This window comes from Poecilia reticulata, linkage group LG7 (assembly GCF_000633615.1).
Source record: "Poecilia reticulata strain Guanapo linkage group LG7, Guppy_female_1.0+MT, whole genome shotgun sequence".
Classification (NCBI taxonomy): Eukaryota; Metazoa; Chordata; class Actinopteri; order Cyprinodontiformes; family Poeciliidae; genus Poecilia; species Poecilia reticulata.
In genome coordinates this window covers 2,993,632-3,020,556 of record NC_024337.1, presented here as the reverse complement: position 1 = coordinate 3,020,556, position 26,925 = coordinate 2,993,632, and the positions used below count along the sequence as shown (strand labels likewise).

Below are 26,925 nucleotides of genomic sequence, written 5' to 3'. Positions count from 1 at the left end.
CAGCGTATCAAAGTATTCTTTATGAGTGTGGCAGCACAAGCAAACAACATGAGACTTAACAGTCTGAGTGTGAGAGTGTGTGTCTTTTTATGAGACTCACCCATCCTCCTTGGCTCTCCACCCAAGGTTCAATCCGCTCATCCAGGTAGACGGTCATCCACTCTACAATCCTGGCTACCAGGTGGCTCATCTCCTTCTCCACACACTCCACGCAGAGCGCGCCACCAAACGCGAAGAGCCCCACGATGCGGCCCCAGTTGACGCCGTCCCGGAACACCTCGTCCATCACGTTCTCGAAGCTCTGGTAGGCGGTGGCCGGTGTGATGTGCAGCGTGCTGTGAAGGTCGTTGAAGGCGCGGGAGTAGCGCAGCTCGAACTCACGGGCCGTGTCTCGCAGGGTCACTTTCACCGCGTCCATCGTTGACGCCGACGCCGCCTGTTGCCGCCTCGGGGATCCTGGACTTGTCCCGTTAAAAGTCCCATTAGCGTGCGTCTCCAACGTCTGCTCGTCGTCCATCCCCCCGTCCCCGGCCGCGTCCCTGGCAGCGGTGCTGTCCGGGGGCTCATTGGGCAATATGTGTTGGATCGGATAGTTCCTCTGAGATAGTTTAAACTTAATGTAGAAAAGCACCAGTTCTCTGTTTCGTGACATGTTTTTTTGTGTTTAAACAAGTTTCTCGATCTTTCTTCTGGTCCGTGTCTCTTTCCGTCTTTTGGACCCTACCTAGCTGTGGTAAGAGCTAACGCACACTGTGCTTCTTCCTGGGGTTCCTCCGTTTAGACCACCATAGTCAGCTGACAGCCACAGGACTCTTGGAGGTGAAAACCCAACCCACATAAGGCTGACGGATCAAATCAGGCCCTGCAGAAAAAACAACAAGGAAAAGGTCAAAGTCTCCGTAGCCGATCCATAGAAAATACTGCGACAGTTAACAGAAGGAAGCGGGAGCATGAGGACAGTCCTGCACTTCCAAATTGAATTTGGACAGGTGGGGTCAAAGAGCAACTCTCTAATTGGGCTGCTGCATATGGAACAGATGGCAGCGACAATAAAGATACAACGGTGGAGTAAGAGAGAGCTGGAGAGAGGAGAGAATGAGGGAGAGAGTGTCAGGAAGGTGGCGAGAGATCCAGACAGTGACCTCTGTCCTCCAGTTTGACCTACCTCATCTCCACGTTGTCTCTGTACAACTCACACACTCATCTGTGTGCCGTCACACTTACTCATCCACTTCAAAAACTGGACTTTTCCTAAATATTTAAAGTTTTTACCTCAAACCCGTGTGCCTGGACCAACACAAGGTATCTTCATGGCCTGAAAGTTGTGTTGTTAATAAAGGTCTGGTAAACACCACTTACGTGGAGATTCAGTTCCATCTGAACTAAATCAGACTATTTTTGGGGGGTTTGTTTAGTCTCGATCAGAAGCAAATTTTCCCCCAATTAATAAACTCAGCCTTGAAGCACAAACCATTGAAGCTTTTGAAAATGTCCTCACAATCGATGATAATAATAATGGAGCAAGCCGAGGTATTCATGGTGGCAAGGACAGACGACGTCCGTCTGTAAATACTTAAAATCCACAAACACTTAACCCTGGGGCCCCCCAAAAAAAACCTTATAACTGCTTATTTAAATAGTTTGAACAATAAATATACTTTGGCAAAAATCATCTTCGCACTTTCATAGAAGCTAACATCTACGGCCATCCCCATCTCCAGTCCTGGAGGTACAGCCAATCAGTGCCAAGGAAAACAAACATAGCTCCTAGATTGGCTGCTCTGCCAACACCAGAGCAGCCGGTAGAATTTAGCTTCCCATGCTGCGCTTTCTTTTTCAATATTTCAGATATAATCCTCTTTTGTAGATTGTATCTCGCAAGCAGGCGAATTTTCCCCGAATAAAGTGGAATAGAGTTACACTGGAAAGGCCGTGAATACTGAGCCAAGAACAGGTGAAGGGGTCTACAGTAAATTCATCCTTCCATTATGTAAACTAGCTTATTCTAACATCATGGGAGTGGAGTTACACCTTGGACACATCACCAGAACATCATATGGGACCACTTTAAATTGATTAATAAAATCTTGAATACAACACAAATAAAGAAACCCAGAAAAATCAGTTGGTGAATTAAATTGGCAGATACTGGGCTCGACTGGCCACCCAAAAACGTAAAAATACAATCCTTTACAGAAATGAACACGTGTTATACTAAAACGACCATGTCCAAGTGACGACAATCCGTGGAAAGAAAGTTGTTACCGAGTGAGGAAGACTCAGTTATTTTGCCGCTTTCAGCATCAGCGATGTGCTTAAAAATAAAACATGAAAGTAGCCTCTAGAAAGAAAATTCACCACAGCGCAACAAAGTAAGGCACACAGAGACTCATGTTAGAAAGGCCAACCAAGCTAATTGCTAATCAATCCCAGCAGCAAGCTGGGATTGATTATTGAGAGCTTGAGTCTCCTGCAGATTTACAAAAAAAAAACTATTAAAAGGATAATAGTGACCAGTACTTAAAAATGTGACACTCAAATTACAAACAAGAGAGTTTGTTCCTCTAAAAGTAATAAGACGGGCTCAGCTGGCACATCTTTGACTGGGTAATGTAGGGGTGAAAGGGTGGCAATCCGACCTGAAAATCCAAAACCTGAAGTGGCAGGTCAGGCTTTTTAAAGATTGGTGATAGGCCCGAAAATGAAACGCATCCCTAATAAAATAAATTAAACATTTTGTGATGTAAGACTTCTATATTTAATTTGTCTCAGTCTGTTTTATTAAGAACGTATGGAGATGTCCTTCACTTGTTTTTATTGGGCTTTGTGTGTACAGATATCTCTGTCCCATATCCCGTGGGATTTTTAGAGACGTAGAGCTCTGTAAATCTAGAAAAAAAATTTCAATGCTTTGCTTTAGTTTGCAACACAAATGTTTTTTTTTTTTAAGTAATTATGCTTAAAATGCATGTAGAAAGTAGAACAAAGTGAACAAAGATCCCTGGTCGGTTACTATGACAGATGTTGCCAGCCTCTGTTCCTACACCCACAGAGAAATTCTACACTTTGTTTTGCTGCACTGATTTAATGTTAAACCTCTTGGCAGGAGGTATGTTTGTATGCGAACAATGCACTGGAGTCCAGATCAGATCTTTCTGATGGGCTCGGGATTTACAAAGCCCCTTTTAGACTTTATTGTTGAACATAAAATAATAAATGAGTCAGGTCTTGAAAGAAGAAAAAAAAATAACTGACTGCTGGGTCATATTATGAAATTAAAGTTATTAGTAGATGAGAATGAAACGCACTAATGTAATCCTTGCTGTAAAAGGAAACAAGCAGATTTCTACTTGTATTGTACATTCCCATCCAATGTGTTGCTGAATTGGTAGATAACATCTGACTGAGACATTCTGTAACAAATCATCTGTGGGAAAAGTTACCTTCATTTTCTGTTGTTCTTCAGCCCACTCATTCACTTGACTCTTTTGTTTCACAAAAGGATCTGGCTGATGACTTCAAACTATCTGCTAGTTATCACGTGATTAACCTGACATTTCCTGCAACAATAATTACATTTAAGCCCGATAAGTACAATAATTAGTGTATCAGACAGATGGATGCAAATGATCCTTGCGTCACTTCATAATACATGCCTATTTCTCAGAACACAATGGGGAATCAGACACTCTAGCAAGTAATATTTCAGATAAGGTCGAAAAAAAAAAAAAAAAAAAAAAAGTTCAGCTGTCCGCCCAGTTTCAGGGAGATCAGGACCAGCCCAGCGTGGCGGATGGAAAGCAACAAGACTGCAGTGTTTACAAAGGCCACATGGTCCCCAGCTGCCAACACGTGGCTCGGGCTGGAACAGCGCAGTAGAGATGTAAACACGGCAGCTCTATAGGAATAACAGCGAGTCCAAATGTGGGCGTTTGAATGTTTCCACGAGATCCGACAGTAAGGCTAATTTGATCAAAGTAAAGTCTGGGGGGATATTGATTATGGGAGAATTTTGGCTGGATTGTTTTTTTTATTATTTATTTTTTTTAATAAATAAATAAATCAGCACAACTTTTTTTTTTCTGGATGTGTCAATATGACGACAGTCTCAAAATTAAATGTTCACAGCAGTCCATAATATTCGCCTGATGAGAATAATAATAGTAGTAATAAATTCGATTAAACACGATTGTCTTACCAGATCTGGATGAAAAATAATAATAGATAAGGGAAATCCTCGGTCCAGGGTCACTGGTTCTTTCCGACTCTTTCGAAGTGTAGACACGCTGTCAAACGCTTAAATGTAAACACCACCACTCTGTTTGCTGGGTTGAATAGGTTTGAACATTTCAACATGTGCCCCTTTTATGGACCCTCCCCTGTTGCGTAACAAGAGACGCGATTAGCTGCATGTCAGTGGCTAAGCTTCATTTGTCATCCGGCGAGGCAGTCCGCACGCCAGGTATGGGAACGGCGGGGAGGAGCGGGTCTTTATGTTCAAATAAAACAGATTCAGCCGCGCGTGAAAGCCATAACAAGTCCCCCGACGAACAGTTTTCAACTGTAGGATGACAAACACTATTCCAGGCACGAGGAAGACTCCGCCTTATTTTCGTCAACGCTTCCGCTGGGTCATTCACCGGCGGACAGTTGAGTAACGCATCCGGTGTCGTATAGTCCGCGTTTGAATCGTGAGCTGGACCTATCGGTGCAAAACCGCACGTCTCTACTGTGAATAAAAATGTGCCAGAATCCATAAAATATAATAAGTAAAAACAGTGCTGTCTGAAAATCTTACACTTGCTGTCCTTAGGTCGATTAAGTGTTATTTATTAACGGAAACGAGATATTGTCAAACCATTTAACAAACTGATTTTTTTTAATTGAAAAATGCACGTTTTTATTCAGAACTACGCGTCTTACCATTACTGCCTATTATTGATTACTTTTTCGGAGAAATTACAAAGTTTAGCTTAAAACTATATAAATAAAGCTTATATGAACTCTCTTGAACAGCGTTATTTCCCTAATATTTCAGCAACAACAAAAAAAATGCTTCCCAGAGTGCGGATGAACGAGGGAGTCCCTGAAGGCATCATTACCAGGCCATTCTCCTGACTTAACACACTGGGAAAGGAGCGTTAATCACGACACGTGAAAATTAAGCCACTTTGAGACACCACCCTGTACCGGATTTAAATAGTATTCGCCACACCAGCAATTTAAAACAACAATAATATTTTTAAACCCGGCAATGATGACTAGCACAGCTCCACCTTTGCCATCCTTACAGAGGCAGCAATCCAGAGAAATATGGCTGTCACCACAGTCTCATAGAAAGCTGTGAGCTTACAAATGTGTTCTAAAAAAAAAGCAGCAAATAGTTTACAGAACCACCAGAGCACATTTGGGCTTAAGCAAAAAGACGTAACGTACAAAATCTTGGCGGAAACAAAACATAGATCTCTCGTTCATCCATATCGGTCGATTTCTTTGCTGTAGGAAGATTCACAAGCAAAGCCACAGCAAGCGCTCCCCTTTACACGTAATTTCCCGAATGAAAGAACACACGGGTCGGAGTGAGACTCGTGGGATTAACTGGAACTCTTACTTGTAGGGTGGTCTCCACAAAATCATGTCTGTCGGAACACTATTCGATCCCCGGTAGAACTAGGAGTGATCCAAACCGTCATTGCTAGCCTGCCTGGCTAACGCCGACGGAGCTCGTTACTGGTTCCCAGTTGCACAGATCCGCCCACCGTTCTACGTGGTGTGTGACCATTACCACACAGCCTGTGCTGTGGCCGTTCGCTAGAGGAATAAGTTTATTTCACTGCCGTATACCGATTTAAACCCACTGTAAGGCTCTTCTGGTTGGAAGTCGCGGTTGTTGTGAACTGAACTTGACGAACTGTCGCTAAAAAAAAAAGGGTGAATAAGCGAGTCCAAATGTGGCATTTAAATGCTTCCACGAGAAGTTAAAACTGTAAGCTAAAAATACAAAACCGTACTGTTAATAGTTAATATTTTCTTACTTCTTGATTTGTAATATAAGCTTTACAGGGGTCCATGTAGCAGCTGTTGGGCGCCTTTACGCTTAAGTTGACAACAAAAGATGCGAGAGGTCTCCATAGTAACCTTTGTTACCCCAAAATCCTAACGCTCTTCGGAACTACAGAAAGGTTAGACCACACTGCCATCGTGTGGACAAAAGTGAGAATGTCAGAAATCTGTCAACTTGATAAAGGAATTAAAACCTTTTTCCACACAAGTTTAGAAGCATACTTAAAAAAAAGACAAAACAGACTACTTACATATATATATATATATATATATGTTTTTTGGCATTTTCATAAGCATTGATCAGAGATGTTGAATCTTATTTTTAATTTACGTAAACTAGATATTTCCAAAGGAAAAAAAGAAAAAATAAAGATTTCACCCAACATAGTAGAAGGTAGTGTTGTTCACTTTTCTAAATTAACTTCAGGAAGATGCTTCTTGTAACCTTAATACCGTATTTGTCAACAGTCTGAGGAAAATGTTTTCTTCACACTTTCGACTATGAGGCATTTGCCAGTTTTCTCACAAGGTACACTTCTCATTCAATTAATCTTTTTTCGTCTCAAGAATTCTTTGAACAATGATAGAACTCATGACATCTATGATGGTGAGCTGGACAGGTTTTGCTGCAACAGAAATATTCCTAAATTATCGTGCTTCCATCTCTATACTGCAAAGTTGGTATGAGGTTCTTTTCTTAAAATGGTTTAGTTGGTTTAATGACAGACAACTCCGAGCATCCACTTCATCAAATTGTCATACAACAGCAGTGGTATGACCAAAAAAACACTTCCTGCCCACAATCATCAGTATCTATATCGTTGAAATCTTAATGAGGTTTTAAAGGGTTTCATTTTCCTTTGGTATTAAAGCATTTTTGAATTGAATTTGAAATACACTGCTCAAAAAAATAAAGGGAACACTTAAGTGTTCCCTTTATTTTTTTGAGCAGTATATAATCTGGTATCTAGTTTTCTAATAGTCTGACCTTTAGGTGACCCTATGAGCATGCTGGCAGTTGTCAGGGATGTCCTTCACGACTACACTATTTTCTGTGTAATGGAAACCTGACTTCAAAGTCTTTTTGGAGTTTTTAATTGCCTTAGGAGACTCGGTCTCCTGCAACGGCTAAAACTGCTCTCTCAAATTCACTGTGTAAGCTAAATGTGTGGGGTTTAACAGGGCTAACCTTCAAACTGCTGGATAACAATGTGAATCCCAACATCATACAATTTTAAGAGCGAATTATAAGGGTGGCCAAATTTATTCCTCAAAAAAAAAAAAAGCACTTTTTTCAAAATTAGCCTTTACACAAAAAATATAAAGATAATGTCTTGAGTTTTTGTTTGCTTATATTACTCGAATTTTTTACTATTGTCAAAGTCAGGTGATTTAATTGTTTTTCTCATCATGCTTGCATTTTTTTAAGTTATGTTCATAGTTCGAGACTTTACATTCAGGAAATGTCTCCTTTAAATGTAAAGGTTCTGTAAATTCTTATCGAACCTTTACGCCACTTTCTTAAATGGATTCCTGAAGCAGAAATATGGTTTCACTGTTAAACAAAAAAAAAAATCAATAAATCACAAAATCAATCAATATAAGGAAAAACCACTAACAATTCTGACTACCAACTGGTGAATTGTTACCCGATTTCAAAACTTCAGACCACAAAGAGGAATTGTGGATGTACTGAAAGAGAAGCTGATGGACGATATGAATCAGCTGAGTCTCTGGACACTAGGAGCATGCTGATAAATCTGCCGCAATTTCCTTAATTTTGGGGAGATTGGCAATCGGCTCATATTTCCATGAGAACATGTGAAGTAACCCCACAAGTCAATTTTGTCCAAAATCAGCTTTTTTAAGATCGGTGATTGGTACGAAAACTGCAATCGGTGCACCCTTTGTGGGGACCCATTGAATGAACAGTCAAAGGAAGACAGTCTCTTTTGAGACACACAAAATGTTGTTTAGCAGTACGCCAACAGTACCTGGAACAGACCAGAAATCAGATTTATTGATTACTTCACCAAATGTTTGGAAGATTACATCACAATATTATGTATAGAACCATATAAGCACTTTCATTTCTATGTATCTTACATGGAAAACTTTACAGTCTGTACTTTTGTCATTTACTGTATAATATACATATATATTTATTTATTTATATACTCCCCGGCATTAGGGAAGAAAAAGTAGACATCCATAGTTGCAAGGGAAGGAATGCTTTTTCAAAAAAAATATATTTAAATGCACTTGAAATAATTACATACATCCTCCAGAAAAGCCGTGGAACACACTCCGGATGAACCGCGGGTCGAACGATGTTGACGGGAGTTATCCTGAACACTTTTGTTGAACTGCGAGGTTAAAGTAAACCAACACTGATGGATATTCGGAACTAATAATTGAATGGGGCAAACAGATGTGCAAAAAGTGTGGAAATGGACTGTAAACCTGACTGACGGATGAAGGCAGAGTTTGGGGAGCTAACAGGGATTCTCTAACAGTTAATCTGGATGTTTTATGAGCAAGCCAGAAAAAAAAAAAAAAATTTTCAGTGTAAACTTAGCAGTTCTCACGAAAAAAAAACAACAACCAATAAAACAAGCAAAAGCAAATAATCAAAAATAATAAATAAAATATTGCTAACAAAGACAACAGAGCAAAGTCCCATGTAAAGCTGCTTGATCTCCAATAGTGTTGTGTGCAGCAAACAGTTTTTAGTCTCTGTTAACGGGAATCGGTTGCTACCCGAACAACTCGGATATGGAGGTGGAGCGGAAACTGATAAGATCATCCTCGTCCAAACAGGCACAGTTGGCGGAAAGCCATTTTTCAACAAAGGGAAACCTTTAGATTCCCGTCTGCTTCACTCCCATTCTCTTAGATTAGCTTTAAAAATGAAAAAATAAAAATAAAAACAGAAAGCGATCCAAGAACAAAGAGGATTTAGCAACAATAAATTATATCTTTACAGTTTTTTGTCATTGGGACAATGAGAGATGAGAGCCGGTCACAGTGCTGTTTATCCCAGAGAGTGAGGATGGAGGTTTCTCTACAGGCTGAGAGACGACAGAAACGTTGAACACTTTGATGTAGAATCCTGAAACAAGACCGGAAACGCACTCCGACTCCATTCCCCCTCTAATCCAATCTGGTCTGACAGACGAGAGGACAGTTTATGCATCAAGTCCACCTTAGATCCTCACGTCAACTTTCTCCTTTGTTTTTATTTATTTTAAATTATTATTTTTTTAAAACGTTTTCTCCCCCCTTGCCACACACAGACATGCGCCGAACCCTCCTCCCCCACCATCTCCTAGGAGACGGAGGTCCGGGCGGGCGCCCCGTCGGGAGCAGCGATTTGGAAGACGGAGCCGATGCGCAGGAAGAAGCGCCTGAGGACGGCCCGCAGCTCCGGAATCAGATCGAACTGCATCATTTCACACAGGTGGGGGTAGTAACAGGAAGCATGGGGCTTGAACTGCAAGACAGACATATGCTTATTAGGACAAATGGGGAACAGATGAGCATCAAATTCTGCATGGAGTCTTAAACTATTCATGTTTAACATTTAATCTCATTCCAATCAGCGGAATTGTATGCGATACGCCGAGTAGCTGAAATGCTAAATGGAAGGAACAGGACGCATGGATTATGTATTATTCACATAGTGCCATTTTCTATCACAATAAAACTATGTTGCCTTCAGTTGTTAAAAAATGCCTACCTTAAAAATTTTTGACTTGGTATTTTAAATTGAAATTGGGCCTCCATCTCTAAAACTCCTCTTTGTGAACTTCAGGAACTCATTACAACATGTCTCCTCTATTAACCCTTTAATAACATTTTTACCAGCGTTGCACTGAGAAGTAGCTTGTATAATAAGTTCAGCAGATGCACAGTTTCACCAGGTGTTTGCTAATTGCTGCTGGCTAGTCTGAAGGAGCTGAGTCAGGGAGTTTGTGGGGGAAAGCTGCTCTGTGAGGCGGAAGCTCAAAGCTTGGAAACTGCAGTTCTGAGGAGGAGCTTCATGCTTGAAGGCGGAGCTAAGTCCACCAAGGTGTTTTGCACAGCTGAATGGTTGTTATGAAAGATTAATGATTTCTCAAAGATGCATGAAAGAATCAAAGCAACACTCCATGTATGTTCTTGAAGAGGGAATGACATCATAACATAATGAAAAGCTCACAAAAGTAGATTTCATATAATACTGCCCCTGTCAATTTGAACTGAAGAATTCCACTAAAGTGCAGATTTTGCTCCTTTTAAACACTTTACTGTTCCCGGCTACATTTTGTCTAAACAGAAACTGTAACTCTTTTGGCCTACAATTCTCAGAAAATATCTGAGTCACAGTGGGGTGCAGTGACACATCGATGACTCATGGGCTCACACCAACAGGACATGACTCATGGTAAAACATGTCACCATTAACATTTTACATCAATAAAACCCGACCAAAAATGCCTCTGATCCCATTTATTTAAAACAAGTGGGCATTTCACTCATTTTCCAAGCCTCTATTTAAGGTTTACTGACAGCTAATGTGTGATGATAAGTAAAATGTGTGTATGTGTGTGTGTGTTCATGCCTTGTCGTCAGGCAGCCGTAGTGTCCTGGTGAGCAGCAGCATCAGCAGGCTGTTCCAAGCCTCTCTGTGGCTCTCTGAGGTCAGGCTGATGAAGTAGCTCAGAGCTTCCGTACACACCCTGAAAAATGTGGCACGCACACACACACACCCGCACACACACACACACACACACACACACACTTTAACGATGGCTGAACGTCATAGGTGCGGCAGGAAAATCAGCAGCGTTCCTTAAAATCTTAGGATTAAGACACCAGCGGCACTTCCTGAGACAAAAACTTCCACCTTTGCAATCATGAAGTGATCCAATGAGTCAGAGAAGGGACGAACGCAATGAGGGGATTTGCATCAGGCGTTTAAATGCCAATATATTCCACTGCCTGCACCAGCTCATCCATTTCTAATGAGGTATGAGACATGTGTGAGAAAAACAAACAGCTCCGCTTCATCCAACAGCTGCTATTTATCCCAAGTTGATCTGGCATCAGCCCATTCAGGTCCATTTAAAGTAGGTTTTAGTTCTTCCAAACTAAAACCTAGAACTAAACAGGATGGAGTAACCTTGCAGTGATTTTCAAAAAATGTTCCCGTATGAAATATTCTATCGAGACTGCAGTAGCCGCTGGAAGCCTATTTATGGTTACATAAAACTAAAATAGGAATTTTATGCAAGGTCACCAGAACATTACTAGGGACACACCAATCCGTTTTTTTCACCTGCGATACCAATACGGATGTCGGAGGTTTAGAATCGGCTAATAATGCTACCAATACAGAAAAACAGCTGAACTGACTTAAGATTTCTTTTTTAAAACGGAGTCATACATGAACTGATTTGCAAATATATTTGGTAACTCTGTACAAGAATAGAACACTTAAATACACCAATAGCTTCACATGCTTGGTCACATATGCAGAAAAAAAACAACAGAACTTTAATCTGTCCTAAAAAAAAAAAAAAGTCAGGGCAGCATCTTTAAGATACAATGATGAAAAAGGTGCATTTTTGCAGATATCTATGAAAACACTCAGAGTCTAACAGATCCAAAGTGCAATTAAGAGAAAAACAGCCAATGTAAAATAAATGATAAAGAGACTGACAAAAACATTAGGCTGACTACCTTGTTTGACTGCAACAAACCTTCTTCCAAACGGTTCAGTTGCTGTTTTGTCTGAATAGAAATGAGTGTAAAAGCTCTTTTGGTTTCCAGAACCTCAGATTTTTCTCTTTCAGGTAATAAAAAGAAAACTCGATTGTGGAATCTCCAACTTTATCCACTCTAAATTTATATTTTCCAGATGTTACAGGTGTCATTCAGTAGGACAGTATAGCGAGAAGTGAACCATCATTTGCTCTGTATCTGAAAACTTTTATCTGGTTTACAGATGAATGGAGGACACATTCCTGGTTCTATGAAAAAACAATTTTTCTTCAAACATCTCAAATGTGTTGTTTAATGCAACAACCCTGGGGCAATGCATAATTCAACAGCATTTTTTAAACTCAGTCTGTAATGGTCATTTACATATATGTAGTTCTTTCTGACAGGAGTATTCTGAGATGAGAGGAGTTCTATTTATTGATTTGATTATGATCAGAATCATCTGTTGTACTCACAGCAGCAGGCGTGTCTGAATGTCCGGCCACGAGTCCTGCAGCTTGGGGTCAGAGTACATCCTGAACAGGATCCTCAGGCTGCAGGCCAGGCTGCTGGTTTCCTGCTTCAGCAAGTTGGGCTTGGACTTCCCCTTAAATCCTAGAGGCAAAAAAAAAATAGAAAAGGTTAGGTGGTTTAAATGTGGTCTGCTCTTACTTTGATAGGAAAAAGAAAAAAAAATGTCCTAAAAAGGAATCTTCCTTCCAGAAAAGGATCCAAAACAATCATTTGTAGAGGGGGAATTTAAGGTTTTGTTGATAGTAATTAAAGAGCCTCCATCTACCTGCCCTCCACAGCGCCGTCCTCTGCTCGTTGTTGGAGTTGAACTCCTTGGCGAAGTTGTGCGACTCCAGCAGACAGTCGAGCAGCTTGAAGAGGTGAGCGGACGTCATGTGACGGTACATGCCCTGATCTGAAGCCGGCTCTTCTCCCGCTGCCTCCGACTGCTCCAGAGCGTCTCGCTGGGACACAGGGACAACACGTTAGCTCCAGTCACTAAGGGTGGGGCGGCAAAGGCTTTCTGTTTGCCACAGAGTTTATAGGATGACCTGAGAAGGTAGAACTTCTTTGGTTTTTGAAGCCAAAGGATTTTTTAAATCTCATTAAGTTTCCATAGTTCGGAGTCGTCAATAAATTATATGATGAACTAAAGCAAGATCAATAATTTCCACTAATATGATTTATTGTTTCTCTTTTCTCTCTTTCTACCAAAAACTGGATGATGAAAGTGTTCAGTCTGGTGCTGTGGTCTCAACTAGCCCCTTCCTTTTGAAGAAAGGTTTAGCTTACAGAGGCTTCATTATTCATTTGTTGTTTCTGTAGTTTTATTTATTTATTTTGGATAGTTAAAATATCTTCCAGTTCCAGTGTTTAATGTTCATTAAAATTTAAAGTTTATTGTTCTTTGAGAATGTGCTCTTGTATTTTTATTCCATTACCTTTAGATTACTAACAAATGGTCTCAAAACAACAATATTATCATTTATTTCAATAATTTCTGGGACAATTTATCGTCCCAGAATGGCGCCATCTTGTTTGACGAGCGCGTTTTACAGCTTTTGCTTAAAAAACTCAGAAAAGAGCCAGGATAAGACTTTAGTTTTTTTACATTACGAAAATATAACAATCTTACAAGAATACAGTCGCAATATTAAGGGAATAAAATTGTAATTTTATAAGAACTCCAACATAAAAGATACAAAATTAAAATAAACAATATTGAGCATCTTGTGAAGTGAAAGCCACTTCTTCAAAATATTTTCTGCCATTTGTAATTTCTGTTTTAGAAAAGAAAGCAAGTTTCATCGTGCAAACCTTTTCCATTTCCACAAAGCTGAAAAACATTATATTTCCAAATGATATGATATAATTCAGTTCCAGAAAGTATGTTTTTTGTTGCAATCATGTAAAATATTTGCTTTCAATCTCTAGTGAGAAAACTTTTCCCATCCAGATAACTGAAAAGCTTCCAGATAAACAGCATGCTGACATAAAGCAGCAGGTCGTTCTCTGCGTACCTGCGCGGCAGCCATGTTGTCGGCATCCTCCTTCTTGCTGGTTGCTGGGTAGAAGACGATGTTGTCAACGGTCTGGATCAGTTCCAGCTGCACAACGCACTTAATGAGCAGGCCTGCAAACAACCTCTGGTCCGAGACTCCTGGAGAACAGAGGAATGGGGAAAAGAAAAGCTCAGAAATCTTTCGGTCGACCTTGGGTAAAGATGGCGGCCGTGTTTACTCACTGGCGCTGGACTTGCCCTTCCAGGTGTCGTCGCTCGACATCTGGCTGTGCCCCCTCTCGGACAGAGCTCTGTCGAAGCTGCTCTGGGACTGACTGTCGAAGTCGGACTCCTGCGAACACAGCACAAACATTCTGAACGGTGAAAATGTAACGGGGGACTTGTGCGCGTTACTGCAGGGTGAGTTCCTTACGAAGTGCTTTCCCTCAGCAGCTTCCTCATCCTGTCCAGCCGGTCGCCATGTCAACAAGCTAAAAGGCGGAAAAGACAAAACACAGTGGCAGATTAACACAGAGGGTTAACATACGGCCTTCAGCACCAAGACTAGCGCATGAGCAAAATGGCCGCACTTAAAAAAAACTAATTGAATGAGTGAGTGATTCAGTAAAGTGTGCGAGTGGCGGCTCACGCGTGGGGGCTGGTGTTCTGGAAGATCTCCAGCATGCAGGAGCAGGTGACGTCCCAGACCTCAGGCCTGAACTTCTCCCCGTTCAGAATCACCAGGTTCTCCAGGCAGTTGGTCCCTGACCGGGCCAGCTGCTCGTTATCTGCAGCACAGAGGAACCAATCAGAGAGCGGCTGGGATTCAACGCCGAACAACAGGCAAGACGTAAAGACGAGAGGAGGGACAAGCATGCGGACGGATGGATGAACAAATGAATGGATGGATGTATGGACAGATGGATGGGTGAATAAATGGATGGATGAACACAATATAATCCAGTCAGCAAACATAAATCTTTTTCCATACTCCTGTTTTCCATTTCCATTCTTCTCCCAACCTGGAAAAAGCTGGAATTAAATCCCATCCTTTTCCAGGCTGTGAAGGAACTCTGATATATGCAAATTTTTTTTTTTTTTTTAGCACCATCTGATAAACTCTAGACAGGAACAATTTATATTTGGGTGTTTTAGAGCTTAACATTTGCAGCTGTGTAATGCAGATTATTCCCTTTAACTATCACAGACACAAGAATGACACTAGTGATGTCATCACCTTGGCGGACACACCACTGCAGCTGAGTGAAGATGTCCTGAAGCAGGATTTCACTGAGCGGCTCATAAAACTGGGTGAACACGTCACACACAGCGTACAGAGCGTGGTTACACGTCGTCGTCATCCACTCGATTTTCTGAAGAAAAAAAACAAAAAACAATTATTCAGAACTTATTCCACCTATTTGGTGCTTTTTATTAACTCATCAGTTATTTGAACTCTGACCTCCGTCTGCTGCTCTGGCAGTTTCATATTGTCGAAGATACGGAAGACGATTCTGAAGAGGTCGTGCCACCAGTGCTTCTCAAAGGAGTGGCCGTAACTTTTCATGATCTCAAACATAACCGTGAGGCCTCTGCAGAGCAAACACACACCGGAACGTCAGCTCTGTTGGATTATGCCGACAAAACACAGCGGACATGATAAAGAAATATGGATAGTTAATGTTTTAGGGCAAAAACCTAAAGACTGTGGCTGTAAGAAAACTAAACTTGAACACATTTTAATGAGATCTTTATGACTTTATTCCCATCCACCATACACCACCACAGATTAGGGTCGTTGTAGATGGAACAATAAAAGGAATAAACATCCCCCCAAAACTCCAGAAATTTATAGATTCATCTCAGAAAATATATAGAAAAAAAACTTAAGAAATTTCTGAGTTTCAAAAGTGAAAAATTTACTAGAAACTGAGATTTAAATTCAGAAATTAAGATTAATCTCCAAAATTTTCTAGAGTTTGAAAAGTTGAAAATTTGAGATTTTAGTTACACATCTTTGATTTTAGGAGCTCAGAAATGTCCTTGTTTTTTTCTAAAAGAATTCTGAGATTCTCAAAATTTCAGTTTTTTGGCAGAAATTTACATCTTTTTTCTAGCTAGAATGGCCCTAACACACTGTCATAAGTGTAACAGCAGCTTGTAGTGACCTTTTATGAGCCAAACAACCTGTTTGGCTCAACTGTGTTATACAGTTTTTATGAGCCAAACAACCTGTTTGGCTCATAAAAACAGCTTAATTGGTTTTAAAAGGTGTCAGCCTTTTACTGCAGTGAAAGCTGCATGAGTTAAACACAGACTTTTAGCTGCTTCCATTCAGTCCTACTATATTTTACAGAACTGCAGTTTGCTGCTGTATCCTGATGACTCATTTTACATTTCCCTGTCCTGGAAGTCATAAAACCTATTTTCAAAAAACTACTTTCACCCCAACTAAGTAGATTCAAGTGTTTCAAATAGCTAAGCAGGCTACCTCCATGGAAGCAGTGTGTGTCGGTGATGCACAGAAACCTGAGGCTCGTTTGTTTTTCTCGTTTACCTGGTGCGGACATCCAGTTTGCAGCGATTGATGATACATGAAAGCTCGAAAAGGATGGGAAACCAGCCGCGAACCCAAACCCGATCCCCAGGCGCAACGTTCATGTCATCACTGGTGTACTCCCTCAGCGCCTGGAGACGATATGTACAAGTTAGAATTAGTGCTGGGAGTCAATTTAAATTTTTAATTGAGTTAATTGCAAAGTCTGTAATTAATCAAATTCTAATTGAAATTTGTAAGTAACAGTTGTAACTCAAAAAACATTTTTTCTGCTAAATTGAAGAAATAGACACATGAGCTCAACAACAATTATTATTTTTAATGTTGTTCAGGTTATGAAACCATCAGATTGGTGCACGGTGTTATTCTACCCATTAAGCTTTCTAGTGTTGCAGGAACTCCTGATCATTCATGGATCTTCTACAAAGGTACCCGCAACCATCTTTATAATAAAAAAAAAGTAATGAATCAATAAAATAGTGTCTAGGAAATACATAACGCTGTCCCTTAAAATATTTGTCATAAATTAATCTAAATCAATATCTTCCCAGGTTTAGTACAAATGCTTTTTTTGTCAAACATGTTACGGACTTATCACAATAAAAGCTGCGGTGAGGTTACCTGAGGTCGTTCAGAAACGTATTTAGCACAGTGCCGGATGAGCCGGATGGCCTCCATGCTGGTGTCAGGAAAACCTGCGTTGCACACAAACTCCGACAAACACTTCACGGCATCCTGAAAGGAGTCAATGGCAGCAGCAAAATGCTCCTGGAAGGTTTTCACTGAAGAGAAACAAACAAAAAAAAACATGAGCACACAGGAGCAACGCCGCCCCCTGCCTGTAGTGCATTTAGATGGTTTCCCTCCTCCTCAGCTTAAAGATGGCAGCCCTGTTGATGCACTCACTGACGATGTGGCCTGTCGTCTGGAAAGCTAGCTCCACTATGGTCTCGTCATGATCGGAGGCAGCCTGGTGGAACACGGAGAAGATGTTCTTCCAACCAGAACGGATGTTGGCTGCCTGGGAGTTCACCATCTGAGCCACACACCTGATCACCATGTCCCTGATGGTGGGAGACCTGACACATGGAGGGGGAGAGAGACAGAGAGAGATGCTGGATTTGATGGTGAAATAATCCAAGGTGCTTAAACAGGAGAGATCAGAAGTAATGCTCTGTTCTTAAATGTTTAATTTTTTATTGGAAAGTCAGAGACTAAATTCTGTTTTATTTATTGCAGAGTAGGTCGGCAACTAATTATTTTTCTAGTCATCGATTATTCTGACGAATAATCAGATAAAACATTTGCACATTCTGCAGATTTTTCATTTAACTACTCAATCTTATTTTACACACTACAAATACATTAAAAGTTGTAAATAAGCAATACAGTTCTTTAAATAAGAAAAACAGTTTATTGCCCTTTAGTGAATGCTTGATCATTTGTAGCAAAGGATGCAGATAAAAAATATACTGCCAAGTAATCTGATGATTTTTTTAGATAAATAAATTGATAGCAAAAGGCATTTCATAGATTCTTTTTTTTTTTGAACCAGGTGATGTTAAAATGCCACTTCAGGAGTTCAGGGTAGAACAATTTAACAGACAAAGAAGGTTTTTCATTTTAAATACAAAATGTTTAGATTTTACTTGAACAGAGTTTTGGCTGAATTACTGCTCTGACTGTGTTGTCCTTTCAGCCATTCTCTTATCTGTATTATACAGTTAATAAATCGACTAATAAATTAGTTGACAATTATTTCAATCATCAACTAATCACGATTAATCCGATTAATTGTTTCAGCCCTATTATTGTTTTTTTTTCTTCAGAGGGCTAAGGGCATCAGCTCCTTTCTGAACTCATATCACCCCCATCTTCACCTGTTCTTCTTCATGATGTGCTCAAAAGGCCTGAGGAAATCCTTCTGGAAGCGAAAGTTAGCCAGTTCTCCTTTCTCCAGGAACTTCATGGAGAGCTGCCTCAGTGAATCCACGGCAAAGATGGCGACATCTTCATTCGGGTTACAGCCCACCTATAATAAAGACCAGAGCCATTATTGAAAGTGAGCTTTCAGCTCCAACCGGGTTCAAATTAAGGCTGGAAAATATATCAACTTGCTCAATACATTTGCGCAGAAAATTATTTAAAACCATCACAGGATTGATTAATAATAACGCAACTTTGAACTTCAGTTAGAGGTAACTAACTATGAAGTCATTTTCTTACATAACTTTTATAAGAAGTGTAGTAATCAGTGCTTTAAGTGGACAAAAAATAAGTGCCTGTGTTCCCCTTACTGTCATGCTAAAGTGCGACAGAAACATGGGTGATATTTTTGTATAGAATTGTTTATCGAACTATAGATAAGTAGTTTTATAGTTCTAGATCAAACCTACACATGGAGCACATTTTATTAACTTCGAACCTCACAGCATTAGTATTAACATGAAAAATAACAGAAAAAAAGATATCAAGTAAAAGCTCATTAAAAACAAAGAAGTAGTTCCCTTTAGACTCAGGACTTGAACAAGCTTTTTACTATTTTGATTTTAAAATTATACTTCTCAGAAATAGCTCTGGTCTAAACAAACCCATGGCACTTTAGCAATATTCTCTTACCTTCAACACAAATAGAAAAAGGACACACAGTTGGGTAGTTATTCTAAAAATTACTACCTTATTACGTTTCAATGGCCTTAGTTTTTGCAAATTTTCTGTACTTTATGATTTATTTGGAGCCGTTGACACATCAGAGCAGATTTTTGCTGTAGAGAAGCGGACCGAGGTGGGGCTTTAACTGGGAACAGGAAGAACCAGGCAGACATTCTAGACTGTTCCACTGACCTTGTTGAAGTGATCTCCGATAACCTGCCAAATTCGAGACCACTGCAGCCGGATGCGGTTCATGTTGTAGTACGAAATCTCCACGATCTTCTGCAGGCTGAACATTCTGGGCTGATGTGCCGAGGCCAGCTCGTCCATGGACACCGCACACAACCAGCGAACAAAGTCCACTGCACAGAAACGGAAAACAGTGTATGGATTCATTTTCTAACCTGCAGCTAATCCCAAACAGCGTTAACTCACCGATTGCGTTTCCATCTAGTCGGGTGGAGCCGGTGAAAATCCTGGAAAAAGAAAACTGGATTTAGAAGTAAAGTAAAAGACAGCAAGGAGTGAAGTGTTAACTTTAAATGTCGTCCCACCTGTCAACAGCCACCACCACACTCTGAGAGCTGGTCTCTCCCACTGATTCCTGGATGTGAGCCATTTGTCTCTTGTCCTGACTTCCAACCAGGTTTCCTGCAACAGCAACACATTAAACTTGCAATCAAAACCCACAGGCAGAATTAGAGACAGGAAAACAAAATTAACCAAATCAGTGCAAAATATGGGCATAAAAGCACGACGGCATATTAGAGCCAATGTAGACGGAACATTTTTAAAAAAGCTCCAAAATCTTGAGATTAATCTCAGAAATTTTCTTGAAAATCTTTTTTAATTTTTTTTTAGTTCCAAAAGTTGAAAAACTTAACAAAATAAAAAAATCTTTAGATAAGTCTCAGATTTTTTTTTTGTGGAAATGTTGGTACTTTTGTTTTTCAGCCACAAAGTACAATTTTATAGCACAATCAACATACTACACTACCTTCAGTCGTTATATATATATATATATATATATATCAAACATGTTTAAAAAGAAATTTGACTTAGCAATTTAAAATCATGAAATCATTCTTCTGTGTCTTTAAGAAACTCTTGGTCTTTCTGGAACTCCACCTTCAGGAAGTCACTGCAACATTGCTCCTCTATTAACCCTTTAACAACGGTTTTGCCAGCATTTCACTGATAAGTGGCTCTGTAGCAGTTTTACCAGGTGATTTCTAGTTGCTGCTGGCTAGTCTGAAGGAGCTGAGTGGGGGAGACAGAAGGGAAACTTGCGCCTAGAAGGCTGTGCTAGATCTACCTCAGTGTTTTGCACAGCTGAAAGGTTGCCATGGAAAATTAAAGGATTTCTCTAACATGCATGAAAGAAAGCAACCAGGTATGTTTTTGATGAGGGAATAACATTGTAGCATTATATGAAGCTTAAAAAAGTCAATTTTACATAATACTGCACCCTTAAAAAATATGTTGGATCTGCACTTTTTCAACCAAATATCAAAAGTCATTTTGGAAGGTCCAAAGAGCCGCAGGCTGCAGATCCCCAGTTTGGGGGGAACCTACCCAGTCCCAGAGGCATGAACTCCTCAGTACCAGGAGGAAGCCCCCTGATGCTCCCCTCTCTGTCTCGGACCACTCCTGAGATGTAGCGCGTCTTCACCCCTGTGCCGATCAGCTGGGCCAGCTCCAGCTGACTAATACACCTCAGTATCTATAACAACGGTACCACAACAACAACAAAATAAAAATCTATGTTTGAGGTGGATGTACAAAAACGACAGAGCTTCATTTTATGTGGAGGATTCTGCACCTCATGCCAGGAGTTGCCCAGGTAGTTCCCGTCAGTGTGAGCAACGGTGATCAACGTCTTTATGGTGTCGATGTTCTTCTGCTTCATCTCAGTGATGCTGGAGCTGGCCGTCAGCAGCGTGAAGCGGGCCAGGGCTTGGACGTAGGCGTCTCTCTCCAGCTGAGAGCAGAAGCTCAAGTCACTACCCTGACTCTTATGTTCTCACCGCTGCATGTGTGTGTGTGTGTGTGTGTGTGTGTGGGGGGACTGTGCGAGCAGACCTGCATGCTGAAGATGCAAGCGATCCTGACGGCGCATCGGATGCCCTCCAGACATAGCGAGGCCACCTCTGGGTCGTCACAGTCCTGCAGTCCCACGCTGAAGGCAGCCAGCAGCGGAGTCCAGGCAAGCTGGGATACACATCAGAGGTGGAGTCACTTTATTTAGCAGGAAATGCAGAATACGGCCTTCCTTTAACTATCCAATGCATTTTCACAACAGAGTATTAGGTCGAGACTAAATTATTTTCATTTTAATTACAAGAATAAAGTCATAATATTAGAGTAGACACAAAATTACCATAGGAAAGTTATACAATTACAAGAAAAATGTTTTAATGAGATCAAAGCTTCCATAGAGTCATCAAGATCTGATGTGAGAAGTTTGTTTAGTCCGTAATTCTTTCTTCAAATTTTCAAAGTTCTGCTGATAATTCGATTCTGATGTGTTAAAACACTTTACAAGCATGTTCTACTTGTAAAGTTGACACCCAAATATAACTTTACAAAATGGTCAACATTCTTCATTTTACTTTATTTTTCCTGTAGGAGTTTTTAAGAAATTACTTAGCTTTTGTATTATGACTTTTTCTATTAACAGTATGAGTTTATTCTTGTGTTAGTTCAACTATAAAGTCCTATGACTTTTTGTCATATTAAGAAGACTTTGTGATGCAACGACTATTTTCATAATATGACTTTTTGTTGTGTAGCTTTATGACAAAAAGCCGATATAACTTACAACAGTAAGTAATTTTTTTCACTTACTATTATTATTCTCCTACTAATGAACCATTTAATGGAGTAACATCTTTATTGAACTGAACTGCTCAATAAATGATATTGATTTTAGGCCATGTTATCCAGCCCTACCTGTGAATACTTATGCAAAGCACTGAACTTCTGATTCAACTTCTGTAGTGTCTGACCAACTCAAAAAAAAAAAAATCTTTTTTTTTTCTGCCTCATTTTGATATTTTATTTTGCACTACAGATGGAAATGTGAAGATAACTGTTACCTTGAACATGGGTCTGACGTGCTCCAGATGTTTGGCGCTGAAGAACGGAGCCTGAGCGTGGCTGACGGCCTCCATTAGCGCTTTAGCCGTCTTCGCCATCTGCTCCATCTCCATATTGTAGAGCAGGCGGCGCTGCTTCTCACTGGCCACACCTGGAGGAGCAGCAGCATCAATACAAAGGCTTAGGGTCAACAGTCCAAATGATGAGACTGGAATACAATTAAATTTGGTGTGTCTGTTAACTCTCTTGGTAAGAAGTATCCAACAATGGTCTTCAAACAAACTCGTAAATGCGAGCAAAGAACCTGGACTGAAGTACTCACTCTGCTTGGTTGACTTTGGAGTGATTGAAAACTCTTTGCTTTCCTTCATGGCAATTTTCTTGCCAGCGATCTCATCGTATATGGAGGAGAGGTAGTCCTCAGGAAGGTCCTTGCTGTCGTTAATGCCCCGGTTCATCTTGATGTACTGCTCCTTTGTCATTTTGTTCTTCACCTAGAGACATAAAGACCAGGCTGATTTGGTGGTCTAAGTCAAAAGTTTTCAGAGACCATGTCCATAATCTCATTGATCTAAAGTGTCCCAAAGGTGGCCAAAAGGCCTATTTACCAAAATTTGGATGATTTTTGTGAGCTGGCTGGAAGAGTAGTGGCCACTAGTTCCTACCTGAGGACTGTGCAGGTCTGTGGTCAGCATGATGATGGAATACGCCAGCACATATGCAGTGTCTGCACTGGCAAACATGGTTTGTCTGCAGAAGACAACAGAGTTCATGGTAAAAGTTAGAGCATCAAAATCAAACCCACAAAGCTCTAAAAGTAATTTCAGATGAGCTCAACTGAACTCTCCAACCGTCACAGGCTAACCGTACCCTTGGTTACATTCGAGGTACCGCGCAGCAAACTTCTCCATGAGCCTATCGATCTTCTGCGCCTCCCCTGGCAGCCGGAAGCCTTCCAAGAACGTTCTCAGAGCTGAAACAAAGTCCCGGCCGCAGAAGTCCAGCTGGTCCACGTAGCAGTACATCACCTCTTTGTTGAACTTTGTGTTCTCGCCAAGAAACTCCCCCACCTGCGTCTGTTGACGGGCACACAGAGAGTGGTTTAGTTAGCATAGACGAGGAATCCGTCAGGGCAGAACTTAAGGTTGGTGAAGCCCTGACCGTGTCCAGCCGGTCCTCCTGGTGGAGAAACTGGGCAATTTCCTCCACAGTGGAGCTGAGCATGCCCTGGTCCTGCAGGTACTGGATGCCACGCTTGGGTTTCTTGTTGAATCTGTAAAGGGAACGGATCTGATTGGTCCCCATAACACCAGGAGGTCTAGATGCAGTCAGAGCCTTGCAGAAACATTTCTACCCGTTAGACCCTTTTGCATTGTAAAGTTTCAACTATTGAGATTTTCCGCAATAAAAAAAACACAGAGCAGTGAAAAAGTTTGGCATGTATTTGTATTCAATCCCTTTACTCTGATACATTTAATAAAATTAGAGCAGGACTGATTGCAGTAATCTAGTGGATTACCGATCTTTAAAAAGCTCAAGTTGCTGATTCCGATTTTGACCAATATTAGGGATGCACCAATGTGAAAGCTCCTACAGCTCATTTCCAATCGTGCAGAGAAAGTGCTCACAGTTCGATGCCGTGCTCGATGATGTCCTTCTGCTGCTTGATCACCTCGTACTGCTCTGGGTGGTCTGCCTGCGACATAGTAATGCTGGAGTAGTTGGAGTCCAGCGAGCTGACACTGTCCCGGCGTCCTGCCGTCTGCTCAGGGAGCTTCAGCTCTCCTCCTTCTGAGTCGGGTGGATGCTCCTGACCTGAACACAAAACACACCGGACGTCACCGCGGATCCAGACGCCCTGTGCAGCATACCAGCCGTGGATTTACCCTGCACTCACCCAGGTTAGCTTGAAGGTTGGGATTCACGTACATATCTTTGCTCCACTCCACCATGCATTTGAGGATGGACACCAGGCACTCCAAGCCCTTCTTACGTAAACTCAGCTCCTGCAGGAAACCCGAGGGGGCAAGTCAGCCACACGCTTTGATTAGGATTAAAATTTCCAAATAATAACTATGTGCGCTAAAGAAATAACAAATGGCAAAAAAATAAATAAAATTTGGGGTACACCAATTGCAGTTTTCTGGCCGATCACTGCCCCTTTGCTTCTTGACAAAAGCAAAGGGGCAGTATTATGCATTTTCCAGGCACAGACTGCCATTTTATAGCACAATCAATTAACTATGTTACCTTCAGAAACATGACTTCGAAGTTTAACACCTTGAAATGGAATCACAGTCTCTTTAACTCCTGCTCTTTCTGAAACCCAGTCTTCACATCATGGCCTTTCTGTTAACCTTTTAGCATCGTTTTTATCAGCGTTGCACTGAGAAGTAGCTCCTATAATGAGCTCAGCAGATGCGCAGTTCCACCAGGTATTTGCTAATTGCTGCTGGCTAGTCTGAAGGAGCTGAGTGACAGAGTGGCCTTGAGGCGGAAGCTTGGAAACTGCAGCTCAGAGAAGGAGCTCCATCCTCAAAGGCGGCACAGCTGACTGGTTGCCATGGAGATTAAAGGATTTCTCAACACTCCATGTATGTTTTTGATGAGAGAATAACATTACAACATGATATAAAGCTAAAAAAAGGTCAGTTTTACATAATATCACGACCTTAAAAAGCTGATTTATCGGTGCACCCCTGAAAAAAAAAAAAAGAGGCAGCTGATGTTCAGAACAACCGATCACAGTGAGAGAAATCGCACCTGTATAGGAGTCATGCCGAGTTCCTGCCCACTCCGGCCCTGAGCGATCTTAGACAGGTCATTGACAAGACGCTCAAAGATGTTGGCGGCATTTAAATCACAGTCGTAGTTTACATAGATGTCGACCACACACTGGGCATCTGTGGGAGCAAATGAGAAAGCTTTTAACACAGTTCACCTGGGATAATCTGAGATGGTTTCCAGAGTGTTTTGCAAATTTAATAAAAATAGTAAACCTAGAAAACACATTTACATAAGTAGAATCCAACTAGACAGAGATGGGGAAGCAGTTCATGAGATGGAGTTTTTTTGTATTCATTACCTGCACAGATGCGTGTCAGGGTCTGTATAACCATCCACTTGTGTTCAAAGGAACTGGTTGTCGTCTCCAGGATGGTCAGGAAGATTTCCCGAAAAAACACCTGATATGGAGAAGGTAAAAGCTTGTCATCATCTACTGCGATTAAGCAGTATAACCAGAGCAGCAGGCTCAATCTGCACATTCCTACCTCAATCTGCATCTTCAGGTGAACCTTGAAGTGCGACAGTAAAGTTAGGAAGATGGCTAATGAGAGCTCGAACACCTCTGGCACAGAGGAGACGCCGTTTTTGGACAAGGCCACGCAGAGATACTGTTTGATGGCGTTCACGAACATCTCGTGGGTGCGGAACACTGGCCCGGCGCCCTGCAGCACAGACAGCAGCAGCTGCAAGGACACGATCTTAGAGCGCAGCTCATGGGACCTGCAGATGAGAGCAGCAAACTTCAATTTATTCACCTAACAAACGGCAGCAAGCTAATAAAATGTTCTGGTTTGCTAGTAATTCAGTGAGATGCCTAATGAGGTACAGGTAGTTTGTTTTGTGACGTACTTCCTGTACTCATTTCATTTCACTCTGACCTATTTACACCGTCTGGCCTGAAGTCTAGTGTTACAGTAACCGGAACCACACCTGCAAAGCAGGAGGCCAAATCAGCCTTTGGTAAACAAAGAGGCACAGTGGATGAATGCTTCAGCTGAGAATGGAGGGAAAATCTTCTGCAACTCAACTTAACTTTTACATATTTTTTCATGTTGCAAACACGACATTTTATGTGTTTTACTGAGATTATTGCAAAGTAGTGCACAGTTGTGAAGTTGAAGTTGCTTTTTTTATTCGCATTTTAAATGTTGATGGAAACGGTAAAATTTAAAATAATTTTCCTGAACTTCACAATAAACGTCTTTACGCTCACTTGAGGTGGTTTGTGGGCTTTTCTGAAAAAGCAAGAATAAGTTCTGATGTAGCAAATTTTTCTTCCACTTGCTTGTCTGTGCCTTATCAGAGGTACAAAAACCGAAAATTTCTAGGAAGTCCGAACCTCCAGCACAGAGGGGAGAACTTTCAGCCAAAGAACTCCAGGCTGGGATTTGTGCTCCATGATTCTTAGCAACCTCTACTTCCTGTTTGTCACAGTCAGCCATAACATCAACATCTGACAAAATCACACTGGAACTCTGGTTAATTCGCTTCGTAGTAGTAAATGGAAAAGCATCTAATTCTTTTTTGCCTTTTTTTTTTTTTTTTTGCTTAAAATACTGCTTAAAAAGTGCCACCTTTTAGATTGCTTCTTGACAAAAGATAAATTCAAACCATATATTATTTTAATTCCACTTCAAAACGAACCACTTTGTGTTGCTTTATTACATAAGATCTCAAATCATTTGTGTTTGGGTGAATCATGTTAAACTTTTGCAGGGCACTGTAAAGTATCAGTATAAAAACACAGTGTACATTTTTTCTCAACATGAAAAACATCTAAAGCATCAACATGAAAGGAGAATAAAGACATGTGAATCCAGAAAGAAAACAAATACTTACTTGGGGTCAGGAGGACCGTCGGCCAGAGGTTTCATGGAGAGTTTGCACAGAGAGCGGAACACCAGAAAAGCATCTTTCTGCAGGATATGGGAGAACCGCGCTGCGTTGTTGGGTCCATGCAAAGCGTCCGCATCCTGAGACAGAACAACAGCATGTCCTTCATTTTACA

At 41.0% G+C, this 26,925-nt stretch overlaps 2 protein-coding genes across 4 annotated transcripts in view; both read right to left on the bottom strand.

The window, feature by feature from the left end:
- The window catches only part of bcl2l1 (BCL2 like 1), a 43,467-nt gene extending 37,330 nt beyond the window's left edge, over positions 1-6,137 (bottom strand). Inside the window, exons 1-2 of one of the 3 annotated variants that reach the window (XM_008412817.1) lie at positions 6,036-6,137; positions 101-862 (exon numbers count right to left, since the gene is read on the bottom strand). In XM_008412817.1, the coding sequence (XP_008411039.1) occupies positions 101-652 (552 nt within the window). In that variant the 5' untranslated portion in view covers positions 653-862; positions 6,036-6,137. Of the gene's footprint in view, positions 1-100; positions 863-4,198; positions 5,578-5,611; positions 5,984-6,035 lie in introns of those variants that run through there. The other 2 variants (XM_008412818.2, XM_008412819.2) reach the window with 2 other exon arrangements.
- A 1,917-nt stretch (positions 6,138-8,054) lies between these two features.
- arfgef2 (ADP-ribosylation factor guanine nucleotide-exchange factor 2 (brefeldin A-inhibited)) overlaps positions 8,055-26,925 on the bottom strand; it is a 29,759-nt gene continuing 10,888 nt past the window's right edge. Inside the window, exons 9-39 of the mRNA XM_008412816.2 lie at positions 26,757-26,890; positions 25,403-25,637; positions 25,216-25,315; positions 24,894-25,033; positions 24,028-24,136; positions 23,759-23,945; positions 23,292-23,403; positions 23,001-23,206; positions 22,796-22,880; positions 22,453-22,624; positions 22,130-22,281; positions 21,114-21,242; positions 20,854-21,012; positions 20,607-20,754; positions 19,586-19,682; positions 19,467-19,507; positions 19,224-19,393; positions 18,260-18,411; positions 17,286-17,458; positions 17,001-17,161; positions 16,380-16,510; positions 15,285-15,414; positions 15,060-15,195; positions 14,472-14,610; positions 14,256-14,313; positions 14,066-14,174; positions 13,842-13,981; positions 12,608-12,785; positions 12,285-12,423; positions 10,667-10,784; positions 8,055-9,556 (exon numbers count right to left, since the gene is read on the bottom strand). Of these exons, the coding sequence (XP_008411038.1) occupies positions 9,392-9,556; positions 10,667-10,784; positions 12,285-12,423; positions 12,608-12,785; positions 13,842-13,981; positions 14,066-14,174; positions 14,256-14,313; positions 14,472-14,610; positions 15,060-15,195; positions 15,285-15,414; positions 16,380-16,510; positions 17,001-17,161; positions 17,286-17,458; positions 18,260-18,411; positions 19,224-19,393; positions 19,467-19,507; positions 19,586-19,682; positions 20,607-20,754; positions 20,854-21,012; positions 21,114-21,242; positions 22,130-22,281; positions 22,453-22,624; positions 22,796-22,880; positions 23,001-23,206; positions 23,292-23,403; positions 23,759-23,945; positions 24,028-24,136; positions 24,894-25,033; positions 25,216-25,315; positions 25,403-25,637; positions 26,757-26,890 (4,305 nt within the window). The 3' untranslated portion in view covers positions 8,055-9,391. The remainder of the gene's footprint in view (positions 9,557-10,666; positions 10,785-12,284; positions 12,424-12,607; positions 12,786-13,841; positions 13,982-14,065; positions 14,175-14,255; positions 14,314-14,471; positions 14,611-15,059; positions 15,196-15,284; positions 15,415-16,379; positions 16,511-17,000; positions 17,162-17,285; positions 17,459-18,259; positions 18,412-19,223; positions 19,394-19,466; positions 19,508-19,585; positions 19,683-20,606; positions 20,755-20,853; positions 21,013-21,113; positions 21,243-22,129; positions 22,282-22,452; positions 22,625-22,795; positions 22,881-23,000; positions 23,207-23,291; positions 23,404-23,758; positions 23,946-24,027; positions 24,137-24,893; positions 25,034-25,215; positions 25,316-25,402; positions 25,638-26,756; positions 26,891-26,925) is intronic.